The 14164-nt window shown below is 51.3% G+C and overlaps 1 protein-coding gene across 2 annotated transcripts; it reads right to left on the bottom strand.

Annotated features, from left to right (window-relative positions):
• Window positions 1–5072: 5072 nt before the first annotated feature.
• On the bottom strand, window positions 5073–12950 carry MRPL4 (mitochondrial ribosomal protein L4). 2 transcript variants are annotated; one of them, XR_004968351.1, is made up of 10 exons: window positions 12659–12950; window positions 12508–12574; window positions 12283–12433; window positions 10133–10184; window positions 8824–8941; window positions 7752–7858; window positions 7541–7650; window positions 7390–7466; window positions 6805–6915; window positions 6163–6302 (listed from the first exon to the last, which is right to left on the bottom strand). XR_004968351.1 is itself a non-coding variant. In XM_036314314.1 (9 exons), exons 1-9 carry the CDS (start codon window positions 12713–12715, stop codon window positions 6157–6159), a joined length of 885 nt encoding a protein of 294 aa, XP_036170207.1. In that variant the 5' UTR covers window positions 12716–12937; the 3' UTR covers window positions 5073–6156. The 2 variants fall into 2 exon arrangements, 1 of the variants encoding a protein (XP_036170207.1); XM_036314314.1 differs by lacking the exon at window positions 6805–6915 and having other exon boundaries at window positions 5073–6302; window positions 12659–12937.
• Window positions 12951–14164: the final 1214 nt, after the last annotated feature.

Genomic DNA, 14164 nt, shown 5'->3' with positions numbered 1-14164 from the left:
AATAATGCTGCCGTGAACATTGGCATACAAGCATTTGTTAGAGTCCCTGTATCCTCCGCTGGGTACACCTCATTCCTGTTTATCGGTGAATAATATTCCTTTGCTTGGACATATCACATTTTGTTCATCCACTCATTAGTCAATAGAAATTTGGGTTGTTTCCATGTTTAGGCCATTGTGAATCAAGCTGCTATGAGTATTCATGTATAAGTCTTTGCATGAACATGTTGTAGGTTCTTTTGGGTATATACCTGGAAGTGGAATTTGGGGTCATATGGTAATTCCGTGTTTAACTTTTTGAGGGATTGCCAGACTTTGCCACAGTGGCTGCACCATTTTACATCCCCACCAGCAATGGACAATGGTTCAAGGGTTCCCATTTCCCCACATCCTTGTCAACACTTATTTTTTAAAATATATTTTATTGATTTTTTACAGAGAGGAAGGGAGAGGGATAGAGAGTTAGAAACATCGATGAGAGAGAAACATCAATTAGCTGCCTCCTGCACGCCCCCTACTGGGGATGTGCCCGCAACCAAGGTACATGCCCTTGACCGGAATCGAACCTGGGACCCTAGAGTCCGCAGGCTGACGCTCTGTCCACTGAGCCAGACCGGTTAGGGCGTCAACACTTATTTTTTATTTTATTATTATTGCCATCCTAATGGGTGGGAAGTAGTATCTCATTGTGGTTCCCCAGTCCTTCTGACTTTCCGGTGTACAAGCCCTGCATAGGAAGCTGGGAGTGTGCCTGGGACAGCTGGTGCCAAGGGGATGTGGTTGTGCACAGCGCTGAGAGGACCGGTCACAAGCTGTGACCTTCAGCAAGCCACTTCCCCTGGTTGCACCTAATGGCTTCAGCTGTAGAACTAGGATAACACATAGCTTAAAGGGTGGATGTGAGAGCAGAGAGTACAGAGGGGCCTTGACTTACGAGTGTCCCGGCTAATGAGTTTTTTGAGATACCAGCTGTCTCTTGGCCGATTTTTTTGCATTGAGTTGATAGAGTAATTTGAGTTAACGAGCTCCTTAACGGGCTCAGTCTCTGAACGAATTAAACTCGTAAGTCAAGGCCCCACTGTATTCACCGCTTGTCTGGTTCCCACAGGTCTTGTTCGTACTGCATTACAGCTCCCCTAGTGGTCCTAGGGTGTAGAGCGAAAATTCATGCTTTCCCCTCCACCGCTTAATTCTGTAGCGGAATCTTGCCCTACCCTGTCTGAGAATTCCCGCTGGGACGCAGGCCCAGCTCCGCATTACATTCAAGTGTCTAAACTTGATTGGTGTCTGACGGGAGCCCAGGGTCAGGCCTCTTCAGGATGGAGGCCTCAATGGGGAAGAAGGGCTTCCCTTTGCCACTGACTTTCTTCCTGTCCACCTCTCCCCCTCTCACCAGCCTTTGGACGCCTTCTGCCCAGACGCAGGGAGGGGCAGGGCAGTTCCTCCTTGGCTAATGGCTTTGCCAGTTTGGACGACCCAGCAGTGTGTTCAAGTGGCACCCCCTGGTGGAGATGGTGGATGTGTGATCTGAGGAGCTCTGAGGCTTTCTCTTTCCTGGGGACCCCTTCGCTGGGTTGGGGAATCTGATCCTGCTGTCTCCTCCCTTCAAGGTCAACTGAGCACCAATAGCAGACCCTCTGGCTCCACCATCAGAGCTGCCTCTTGCCTTCCAAGTTCCCCAGGAGCCAGGTCCCGGCTTTCCTGGCCTGAGTCAGCCTACGTCCTGGGCAGCCTTTACAAAGGACACTTTCAAAAGCTGTAAAGTCCCCTCCCGCTCTGGGCTCTGGGTTAGCCCCTGCCCCAAGAGGTGGGGTGGGGACTTGCAGGTAGCAACAGCCCGCCCCCCCCCCCCCGAAGAAATGTCTTCATCCATCTCTCTTTAAAAAAAAAAAAGCTTTTTATTATATTTTCAAACATAGGCAACAGCAAAAAGGACATATGATGAAGCCATATGTGCCAACTTCCACAGTTCTCACAGCCCATCTTCTTGTTCCATCTCTCCCCTTACATACTGTCACAGGTTTAACTGTTTCTCCTCCCTGCAAAATCATAATTAATAATAATAATAATTAAAAAGAAAAAGAGAAACTCCTCTTACTTCTAGTACCAGTGAATATGACTTTATTTGGGGATACAGTCTTTGAGGATGATGAACTCGAGATAGGGTCATTAGGGTGGACCCTAAGCCAACATGACTGGTGTCCTTATAAAAAGGGTAAATTTGGACCCAGACACACACACGCATGCACACGGGGATGCCATTTGAAGATGAAGGCAGAAATCGGGGGGATGTGTCTACAAGCCAAGGGACACCAAGGATTGCTGGCAAACCACCAGAAGCCAGGGGAAGGGGCAGGACAGATTCTTCAACACAGACTCAGGAGCCAACCCGCTGACACCCTGATCTTGACTTCTGGCCTCCAGAGTTGTGAGCTGATACATCTGTTGTTGAAGCCCCCCCCCCCAAATCTGAGGTACTTTGTTATGGCAGTTTGAGCACACACTCCCTCCCCCCCAATTATTTAAAAGCATATTCTAGGCATTGGACCTTTTTTCTGATACCTTCCCCCCCTTTTTTTCCCCACTAGCTCATTTTTTTTTAAATTTAAATTCTTTATTGTTTAAAGTATTACATGTCTTCTTTTTCCTCCATTGACCTCTTCCCGGCCGCTCCCACCCCCTTTTTCCTTTTTTTATTCTTATTAGTTAAGGTATTACAACTGTGTCCTCATCCCCCCCCCCACCCTTTTTCCTTTTTTAAAAATTTATTTTTATTAATTTCAGAGAGCAAGGAAGTGGGAAACATCAATGATGAAAACCATTGATTGGCTGCCTCCTACACACCCCCCACTGGGGATCCAGCCCACAATCTGTGCATGCGCCCTGAGAACTAAACCATGGCCTCCTCATAGGTCAACACTCAACCACAAAGCCACGCTGCCTGGGCCCTTTTTCCATTCTGATCTGGCTGGGGGACTCCAGTGGAGGGAAACATGTTCTGACCCATTTTTTGAAAACCCATTGGGCAGGGGGTGATCATTCGGTTTCCTGATGACTGTGCTGTAGACAACTGAGCCGTGTTACTTCCAGTTATGACTAGACGAGGCCAGGTGCTGTCAGGGCAACAGCTGGGTCTTATCTTAGGCCTTGATGCCTCACAGGGTCGGTCAGAGGCGCAGGGAAAAGGGGTGACGGCCTGTCTCAAGCCCACACAGCACTTCCTGCTCAGCCTCAGCACCCCTTGCTGCTGGCTCCAAATGATTTTTTTTTACTTAGTCAAATCCGGTGCTGTAAGGGTCAAACTTTATGTCCACTGAGAATTTTCAAAGAATGTGTTTCAAGTTCTGAAGTCACTCCCAAGAGAAGCATTTCAGAGATTCTTTTGGTGAGGGACAGCCCAGCTGGTGGGTGGTCACCGTGGCTGCTGGCCTGGCTGGGCCTGCGCACAGATGCAGATGGTTCTGGGTGACTTCAACAAAACCAGCCACATTATTTAGTCTATATTATGATGGTTATCTTTAAAAATACATTTTGAGGGCGGGCAGAGCGAGCAGTTATGGCTGCTCTCAGTTCCGTCCCCAGGGGCTCTGCCTCTCAGAGTCCCAGCAACCGCTGCAGACCTTGGAGAGAAAGCTGCCTTCGAGTTCCAACCGAAGCCAGACAGTCCCGCTTCTCCCGTTTGAGTCTGGGTCCCTAGAGACTCGCCCGGATCTGGAGCTCAGAGTCAGAGACTCCATCCCGATAGAAACAGACAACCGCGCCCTCAGCCGCCAGCCACTCCGCACCTTAGTATTTGACTTCAGCACTGCGCCTCCTCTGAGTCTCGGTATGCTATTCTCTTTCCTCCTAGTTGTAGAACTTCCACTCAGCCAGCCTTCCTGTGGTTCTGGGTGATGTCCGTTCCGTCTTTTAGTTGTATTTTTTTTTTTTTTTAATAGAGGCTCTTTTCTAAGGAAGAACGAGATGATGGATTTTTTTTTTATATTTTATTGATTTTTTACAGAGAGGAAGGGAGAGAGATAGTTAGAAACATCGATGAGAGAGAAACATCGATCAGCTGCCTCCTGCACATCTCCCACTGGGGATGTGCCCGCAACCCAGGTACATGCCCTTGACCGGAATCGAACCTGGGACCTTTCAGTCCGCAGGCCGACGCTCTATCCACTGAGCCAAACCGGTTTCGGCTAGTTGTATTTTTGAAGTGGTTGTTCGAGGCAGCAAACTCCAGCGTTAACCTCTGCCGCCATCTTGGTTTCTCCGCAAAGATTTCTTAAACCAGATATCAGATACCCTTACTGCCAAAGAAAGCTAACCATAAACGGGGAAAAAAAATGATAAATTGGAATGTATTAAAATTAAGGACTTTTACTAATCAAAAGATTAGAGTGAGAAGATGTACATAACCTATGACTTAGAACCTAATATGTATTTACAAATACTCTAATGGTATGAGAATGGATAAATCTGGCATATACCATATATACAATGGAATCATGTAGGATTTAAAAAGAATGAATTCTAGGAATATATCCCAAGGAACTAGAAACACCAATCAGAAAGGATAATGCACCCCTATGTTCATAGCGGCCCAATTTACCATAGCTAAGATTTGGAAACAGCCTAAGTGCCCATCAGCAGATGAATGGATTACAAAACTATGGCACATCTATACAATGGAATACTATGCTGTGGTAAAAAAAAAAGGAATTTTTACCATTTGCAACAGCATGGATGGAACTGGAGAGCATTATGCTAAACGATATAAGCCAGTCAGAGAAAGATAAATATCACATGAGCTCACTCATTTGTGGAATATAATGAACAACATAAACTGATGAACAAAAACAGATCCAGAGACAGAGAAGCATCGATCAGACCATCAAACCTCAGAGGGAAGGTAGGGGAGGGTGTAGGTAAGGGGGAGAGATCAACCAAAGGACTTGTATGCATGATATAAGCCTAACCAATGGACATAGACACCAGGGGGGTGAGGGCATGAGTGGGGGAGTAGGGGGGGCAATGGGTCAATAAGGACACATGTTATACCTTAATCAATAAAGGAAAAAAAAAAATGAAAAAAAAATACATTTTTATTGATTCCAGAGAGGAAGGGAGAGGGAGAGAGAGATAAAAACAGCAATGTTGAGAATCATTCATCGACTGCCTTTTGCACATCCCACACTGGGGATCAAGCCCATAACCCAAGCATGTGCCCTGACCTGGAATCAAACCGTGACCTCCTGGTTCATAGGTCAACACTCAACCACTGAGCCATGCCTGCTGGGCTGTATTATGATTATTTTAAAAATTAACTTGGGGGCAAACGACATCAGCAGACTCAAGAATTGGGATACTGGTTTGGTGTTTTAAAAAATGTATTTATTCACCAGTGATTCTGATTCCGCGCTCAGGGGAAATCATTGTGATGGAAGCTCAGGTGTGCATACGGCACCTATTAGCGGACTCAAGCCCGCGCATTGGACTGAGGGACCATAACATGGGCCCCAGATCCTGTTAGGAAAGCAGGTGCACAGCGCTATGAACAACCACATCCCCGGGCACTAGTTGTCCCAGGCACGCTCCCAGCTTCCTGTGCACATGCTCTCCTAACAGGTCTGGGTGCCCGAGAGCCAGGGGGTGCCAGGAGCAGGCTCCCAGGAAAGGGCAGTGCTCTGATCCTCAGAGTCCCTGGAGGCTGGCTCACTCTAGGGAAGCTAACGCTGAGACATTCCTATAAACAGCACTGAGGTCGCCCCTTGAAGAGAGAGGTACTGACGGTGCCCAGCACTGAGGAAAGAGCCCGACTTGCCAGATGGAATTACTCTCAACATGGCAATGAGCTGTTCTGTTTCTCCTCTGTAATTAAAAAATAAAGCTTATCTTTAAAACAGAAAAGAGAGAATTGGACAGGAGCTTGATTGGGCTCTCTGCTGAGCTGCCCCTTCCTGGTCATGACCATGACTCCTGCCTGGCCTGCCCAGCCACTCTTCACGGCCTCAGCTTCCTCCTGGGACGAGGGAGCCTGGATAGTGCTGCCCTCGCAGGGTGGGCGCAAGGCCCCCAAACCGGCCAGGTTCTCGGCGTGGCTCAGAGCAAGCACCTGGCATGGAGAGCGCTGCAGGAAGGAAGGCAGCGGACGGGCCTGGGCGCAGGGGCTCAGGGGAAGTCGCAGTAGGGCAGGCGGAAGGGGTAGAGGGGCGTGTATCGTGAGTCCTGCCAGAGCAACTTCTCCTCCAGAAAGGCCACAGTCTGCAGGGTCAGGACCAGCGTTTGGTGCTTCAGCATGCTGTGCACGTTCAAGCCTGGGGAGGCAGGGAGTGTGGTCAGGGCAGGAGTGTAGGCAGACGGGGTTGTACCCATCTGGAGCCCCTTTCCCTCCTCCCAGGTGCACTTCCCCTTATAGAGAGACCATGGTCTGGCATGGGGTCAAGAGCCCTGCGGCCTGGAGTCAAACCCTGGCTGAGCAGGTCACCATGGGGGAACCCTGGGCAAGGGACTGTCAACTCATCAGCTTCTGACTCACAGCCTCCCATGTGCCTGGCTCTGCCCTCTGCTTGGCCATGATTCCCATGGATGGGTACTGATCACAGACAGAGCAGATGAAGAAAAACAATGTACCAATTGTACCCAGTGGGGCTACAGTTAACAGGGGAGGAGAAAGGGAGGAGGGATGGGACAAGGCAGGTCATGCAGGATCTGGTGGGTCTTGGGGAGGACTTGGGCTCCCCCCCTCCCCGGAGAGTGCAGTGGGAGCCACGGAGAGCTGGAGGCAACAGAGCGATGTGCGCAGACGCAGGTGCTCACAGGTGTCGTCTGGCAGCTGGGGTGTGGGGACAGACTGTGGGGATGAGGGCAGAGGCGGCTGTGCTGATCAAGGCAGGGGGCTGGCCCAGGGTGACAAGAAGCGATCAGATTCTGGATATGTTTAAAGACAGAGCCAACTGTGTGAGCTGACTCACTGCAGTGGAGGGTGACGGCGTGGTGGGGGCCTAAGCCACTGGAAGGAAGGAGATGCCTGAGACCCCCATGTGCAGCTACCCCGGAGGCAGCAGGAATGCAATCGGGAGAATGGGAATCAGTCGGCAGGGTGAAAGCTGTGATGTGCTCAGGACACACCTGATCCAGCCTCTCTGAGTGAGGAGCCAGGTGGGGACAGCCAGTGGGCCCTCGCACTCACTCCACGCCCAGCACTGTGAGCGCAGCTGGACAATGTGCTATCAGAGCATTTAAGAAAGGCATCATCCTCCCAGTGCTCCGTTTGGGCCAGTTGAGGAGTGGGGAGGGTAGTTACTGCCCAAGGCCACTCAGTGATTGAGAGGCAGATACAGGACTTGAACTGACCCAGGCACTCCCTGGAGATCTGGGAGTGGACCAGTGCCCTTCACTCACCCACAGCTGGGATCAGGTTGAAGGTCTTAAGCCCCGCTGTGGCTGTCACAATGTTCTGAGGCATGTCCTCGTGCACTCTGAAAGAGAGGCCAGGAGGTGAGCCCTGCGGAGGATGGAGCTCAGCCCCCACCCCTCTGCCCTGAATCCTCACAAGTCCACCAGGAGCACGGAGTCCCCCCAGCGGCGGTAGCAGGCCAGCTCTGTCAGGTATTGAGGGTCTGCAGTTGGCATCTCCAGAGAGTCCACAATGTGCAGGTTGTCCTGGTGGGAGAAAGGACAGAGGTCTGCGCTACCACCTCTCCCGGCCCTCGCGGCCCACACACCCAAATACCCCAGGGGCTCCCAATGGGATCGGGCTGTACCTGAGCCAGCTTGATGGTCAGCGCCACTTTGAGGCCTTGCACCCGCATTTTCATGGGCAGCATGTAGTAGTAGCTTGTGGGGCCCCGGGGGCCATGGGCAACACCTCCTGTGGGGACAGAGGTGTGTAAGCAGGTGAGGGCCCCAGCTAGAACTGGAGGTAAAAAATTAGCCCCAGTGGTAGGTGTGAGGGAGGGGGTGGGTAGGCTGCCAGCAGTCAGGCTCAACTCCAGCAAAAAGGGCAGGGCCTCAGGTAAGGATGGAGAGGGGAGGCCTGATTGGGCATCACCTGAGACCAGTAACTTCACTTCTCTGGGCCTCTGTTTCTTTCGCCATCAAACCCTGAGTGAGGGCTGTCTACCTGTACGTCCACCCTCCCACCGGGCTCTGGGAATACAGCACAGAACAAAATGGAAGGATCCCTGCCCTCACGCCATTCATATTCATACAGAGGCTTGATTACGGAGGGAATCAAGGCTGGGCATGGCAGCCCAAGAGTCTGGGAGTGGGCATGGGTGGGCAGGGAACCCAAAGGAGGTCAGGGAGGGCTTCCTGGAGGAGTATGACCCCAACACACCAGAAGGATGAACAGAGTTGACCAGGCAAAGGGGAGATGACTAAGTCAGAGCTATCTGGGCAGAAAGGGTGTGAAGGGGACATGGGGAGGGTCCAGCGGCCACCAGTGCCTGGAATGACAAGGTAAGGAGCTCATGCAAAGGCCGCAGAAGCTGGGAGGTTTAGGAAGATCCTGAGTGTTGTGTGACGTGTGGAGAGATGAGATGTGAGGTAGGGCCAAAAGAGGCTGTGGCCATAGTCTGATGAGAGGCCAAGGCCGGAGTTGGCTGCAGGTGGGGGAGTCGGGGAGAATCAGGGGATGGGGAAAAGTGAGCGACCCTCAGACCTCTGGCTGCATGTGGGCAGTGAGGTGCATGGGTCTGAGTCTTGCTGTCCCTGCCCCAGGTGGGCTGATGAGGTAGAGGGAATGGGACCAACAAGACATCATGCCAGATGTGTATAAAGAAACATCCAGACCCCGAGTTAGCCCAGAGCCTCCTCCCCGCCCTGCCCACTTGCCTCCTCGCCAGATTGGGGAGCGGATACTGCCATGCCTTGCACGTCCACTGCCTTTCTGTGGCCAGGGCTTCCGGCCACCACCCCGCACCTCAGCTCTAGTCTTGGTCTTGGCATAGCTCTGTGGACACAAAGTGAGGAGGGGTCAGGTTCCTGAGGCAGATGTCATTGTAGCCAAAAGGCACTAAGCCCAGGAATATAGCCATGACCTGGATGGACTGGGCCTGCCACTGGGGAGCCAGAGAAGAGACACAGAGAATGGGGCTCTATCAGGACAAGCACTGATCACGTTCAGAGGGAGGAAGGACAAAGAAATCAAGAGTTCCCTCCTGCACTCCAGAATGTCAGTCTCAGAAAGGCAGGGACTCTGCCGCCTGCATCAGTAGGTGCTCAGTATTTTTTGGAATAATTCCAATGGGGCTGCATCTGAAAGGAAGGTGGAGCTTGGGGACAGACACGGAGAGAGAATCAGAGGGAAGTGTAGCGGGGGGACCGTGAGGAACTTCCAATGCCGGGCTAACCACTATTCCTAGAGCAACAAGGAGCCAGGGAGGGTGTGGCAGGGGGAGAGCTCGCTGGACTTCTGAGGTGGGCAGATGGAAGGCGGAGAGATCCTGATTGATAACGGCTTCTTCAATCTTGGCATAAAATCCAAGGTCTGCACCATTACTCCTGCTGGCCTCTGAGCTCCACTGGGCTGTTTCAGGCCCCTGCCACAGGGCATTTGCATATGCTGTCCCCACTACCTACACCCCAGCCCCACTATCCCCTTCACCTAGTTGTTTTAAAAATATATTTTTTAAATTGATTTCAGAAAAGAAGGGAGAGGGATAGAGAGATAGAAACATCAATGATGAGAGAGCATCACTGATCAGCTGCCTCCTGCACATCCCACACTGGGGATTGAGCCCACGACCCGGACATGTGCCCTGACCGGGAATCTAACTGTGACCTCCTGGTTCCTAGGTTGTTGCTCAACCACTGAGCCACATTGGCTGGGCTCACCTAGTGACTCTTACTGCAAACCTGAGGTTAAATATCCCTTCTGTGGGATAACTTCCCTAATCAGACATTTACAGGTATCACTCCATGATCCTGTTCACCTCTCCACCTAAACCGTGAGCTGCATGAGGGCAGGGATCTCTCCTGTCCCGTCCTCGAGCACCATGCCCGTGCACAGTGGGTGTTCAGAAAATGCCTGGCCAATGGCCCATCAGTGAATGGTCAGGAGAGAGAAGATGGGCCCAAGCCCAGTAATCCAGAGACAACACACCAAGGGGCTTCCACACCTCACCCCACTCAGGACACTCACAATTCTCTTGAAGTTCTTCTGCCACATGGCGACCTGGTGCAGGATATCCAGCCTGCGGAGGAAGGACACAAGATGTCTCCCTCAACTTAAAGCCTTCCCACAGTCCCACCCCACTAGATGAAAACCCAGGCTCCTCTCTTCCCCCGCCAGGGCTCTGTGTGATCTGCCTCAGCCTTTCTTTGACCCCAGGTCTTGCCGCCTTCTCACTGCCCTCCATTCCATTCTGTGAAATGGCGTCTGGCCCCCAGGCCTTTGCACTTGCTGTTCCCTCTGCCTGAAATGCTCTTCCCCTGACTGGTTCCTTCTCAGCCTACAGGTCTCAGCCCAAACATCAGCACCCAGAGAAGCTCCCTTGCAAAAGAGAGAGTTACACCGTCCTCCTTTCCTACCAGTACAGCTTGCTTAATGCCACCTTCTCTGTGAACTGGTTTGACTCTTTAGCCCTGCACTGTCCCATACAGTGGACACTGGCCACATGTGTGGCTACTGAACACCTAAACTGTGGGCAGTGCCACATGTTAAAATGACAATAATATCTACATGAGGTTAAATAATTATGTGATTGAAATCAATCTCACTTGTTTCTTCCTGTTGTAGTAAAAAATGTGGCTCCCAGCAGAACCTAAGTTACACATTGTGTGGTTGCGCTGGACACCGCCGCCAGGGTAACAGTATGCCAGGGGTCGGAACACGATGGCTAACAGGCCAAATCTGGCCTGCTGCCCCTTTTTGTAAATATGTTTTACTGGAACACAGCCATGGTCATTTGCTGATGAATCAACTACTTTTTGCACTACACTGGCAGAGATCAATAGTTGCCATGGAGATGTTAGTCTGCAAAAGCTAAAGTACAGTGGGGCCTTGACTTACGAGTTTAATTCGTTCCGAGACCGAGCTCGTTAACTCAAATTACTATCAACTCAATGCAAAAAATCAGCCGAGAGACAGCTGGTATCTCAAAAAACTCTTTAGTCGGTACACTCGTAAGTCAAGGCCCCTCTGTACTTACTATCTGACCCTTCCTCTAGATCAGGGGTGGGCAAACTTTTTGACTCGAGGGCCACAATGGGTTCTTAAACTGGACCAGAGGGCCGGAACAAAAGCATGGATGGAGTGTTTGTGTGAACTAATATAAATTCAAAGTAAACATCATTAGATAAAAGGGTACGGTCTTTTTTTTTTTTTTAGTTTTATTCATTTCAAAGGGGCCGGATCCAGCCCGTGGGCCGTAGTTTGCCCACGGCTGCTCTAGATTCTAAGCAACATCAGTGTTCATGCACTACACCTGGAATGGAATCTGGCATGTAATAGGTGCTTCATAAATATTTACAAAACAAAATATGTTGTTTTAAAATTTCTTTGTCACCCTCTACTAGATTATGACTCTGTACAGGTAGGGGCAAACTATACCAATAACAGTAGGAGTAATGAGTTAATAGCACCTATTATGGTACCAGACACCATGCACATGAGATGCATTATACACCTGGGCAAGCAATAACCCAGCCCTGGGAGTTGGACCACATAAGGTTGAGATCCTGGCTTTAAAGCTTATAAGCTGTGTGACCAAATTTCTTAATCTGTCTGTGCTGTTTCCTTATCTACAAAACAAGGCTAACAGAACCGCTTCCTAGTGTTGCTATGAGGTCTAGGTAACGAAAATGCAAATAGGCTGTGCCCGGCACACAGATAGGATTTAGGCACTGTTGGTAACCGATTTTTGCAAAAACCAGTCACAGCAACGATAATCAACATGTCTATTGAACTAATGTGCCGGAATTACCTCATTTAATCATCACGGCAACCTCTGGATGTTTGACAGAAGGGGGGAAGGCAGGATTTGAACGAGGTTCTGCATCCCTAACCCCTGCAAGCTCCAGAGTTCTGCCTCCTGAACCGGCCTAGAGGAAGTTACCTCTCAGCTCTCAACCTCACCACGCTGTAGCAGGGAAAATCATCCCAACCCCCCCTTTTTTTTATTAGCAATAATTGCGCCCCAGATAAACCTCATTGCCACTGCGCAAAGCTATCATCATCCCCTTTTGACAGGTGGAAAAACTAAAGAGGCTGCAGCCCAGGTCAACCTGATTCCTAAAGCCGCGCTCACTGTCCCTTTGCCACGCAATTCACCATTTCAGCTTTCAGTTCACCTGGGCGCCGTGGAGAAAACGTCGGGGTGCAGCTCGGCCAGACCTACGCGCTCCTGCTCGAAGCCCCGCAGGGACTCGACCCAGGCCTGCGCCGGCCGCCGGTGTGAGGGTACGGGGAGCTCGCATTTTCGCAGTACCGGTGCCTGGAGACCTGCAGCAATTGGTAAGTCAGGGGTCTGGGGAGAGGGTTCGAGCTCCCAAGAGGGGCGACCCCGGGAAACTCACCCGCGCTCGCCACCGGCTCCGGCTTCTCCGGCGGCTGCACTGCCTCTTCCGCCAGCACGTTCAGCCGCTGTAAACGGTGGGCGAGAATGAGAGACGACGCCTGCACCCTCCAACCCTGGTCCTTCGACCCCGCTCCCAGTCCCGGCCTCACCTGGCAGCGGGTGGGCGGAAGCCAGGCCCGCGCCCCGGCCCGGACTAACCGCAGCATCGCGAAGCAGCCCCGCACGCCCCGAGGTCAAAGCTTCCTCTGGGCGCGCGCGGCGTCTAGTGATGACGTCCCGTCCGCGCCGCCGCCGGCTCCGCCCATGTTCGGGGCCAAACTAGCGTGTACTGCAGAGTGAAGACGTCGAGACCCACCGCCTTCCCAGGACCCCCATTTTCACTCCTGGCCTACAGGGCCCCCTGCGACACCTGGGAACGCGACCCCACAGCATGGAGCCCCCAAGGCCTCCCCTTCCCCTTCGTAGAGCCTGTGCTCGTTCAGCCAATGAGCGTTAAGTCTGCAGAAGTGGCCCGCTCATGGCTGGGAGGTTCTGGGCGGACACCTAAGGGAATTGACCAATAACCGTTAAGCTTTGGTGTAAGCCACGCCCTCCAAGTCCCGCCCCCTTTAGCCGCCTGGGCTCCGCGATGGTTTTGCTCTATTCAATGAGAGGTTTTGCTTGTTTGAGCGCTTGCGGGGTCTTATTTTCTACAGGAAGCCCTCAGGACAGCCTGCAGGGCAGTGCCTATCCGCTTAGATTCCCCGGCGACGGGCTGTGTCCGTCCCCCCGCCGCCCCCCCAGATTAGGTCTGTGTCTCCCGCACGCCCTAGGCCAGGTTCCTGTCCCGTCAGAGCACTGCCAGGCTCTCCAAGGAGACAGCAAAGTGGAGAGTCCAGGGATCCCGGATCGCCTTTCTTGTCGCCCACCCTCTCAACAGAAATCCAAATGCTCATTTATAAATTCTCTGCCATGTTCCCCGCACGACCTCCAGGGGCGCTACGAGCCCATAGCAGCCTTCCCTTCCCGATCAGGCCTGATCACCAGGGAGTCGGTGTGGTCTGCACCGACCTCAGTCAGTCTTCCTATCTGGAAAACGGGATGGTTGTGGGACTTTAATGAAATAAATGGAGGCAAAGCGTGTCATGCTTGTCACAAGGTGAAAACTTAATACATCGCATTATCATTATTATTAAAGGTGAATTTTGTCATCAAAGTGAGGCAAGAACCAAGGCAGGGATGAGGGTGGACCCTGGAGGATTTGAATGACATGTTAAAGATACAGGCTTTTTTTTTTTTTGCATCTGATATATAAAATGAATATTTGTATGAATTGATAATTAAAACTTACAATGTATTTCATTGTGTATTGTATTCCTGAAAGAATAACTGAATGTGTGTTTAAAATTCCACACTCTTTGCAATTTAAAAGTCTTTTAGTCCTTTGTTTTGTAGAATTTCATTTATTCATTTTATGTTTGTGTCAGTAATTTGCACCTGGTAAAAAAAAAATTCAAAAACTACAAATGGGCCCTAACTGGTTTGACTCAGTGGATACAGCATCGGCCTGCGGACTTAAGGGTCCCAGGTTCGATTCCAGTCAAGGGCATGTCCATGGTTGCGGGCACATCCCCACTAGGGGGTGTGCACGAGGCAGCTGATTGATGTTTCTCTCT

Source organism: Myotis myotis, unplaced genomic scaffold (assembly GCF_014108235.1).
Source record: "Myotis myotis isolate mMyoMyo1 unplaced genomic scaffold, mMyoMyo1.p scaffold_m19_p_6, whole genome shotgun sequence".
In the NCBI taxonomy this organism is placed as follows: Eukaryota; Metazoa; Chordata; class Mammalia; order Chiroptera; family Vespertilionidae; genus Myotis; species Myotis myotis.
This window is presented reverse-complemented; position numbering and strand designations above follow the sequence as displayed.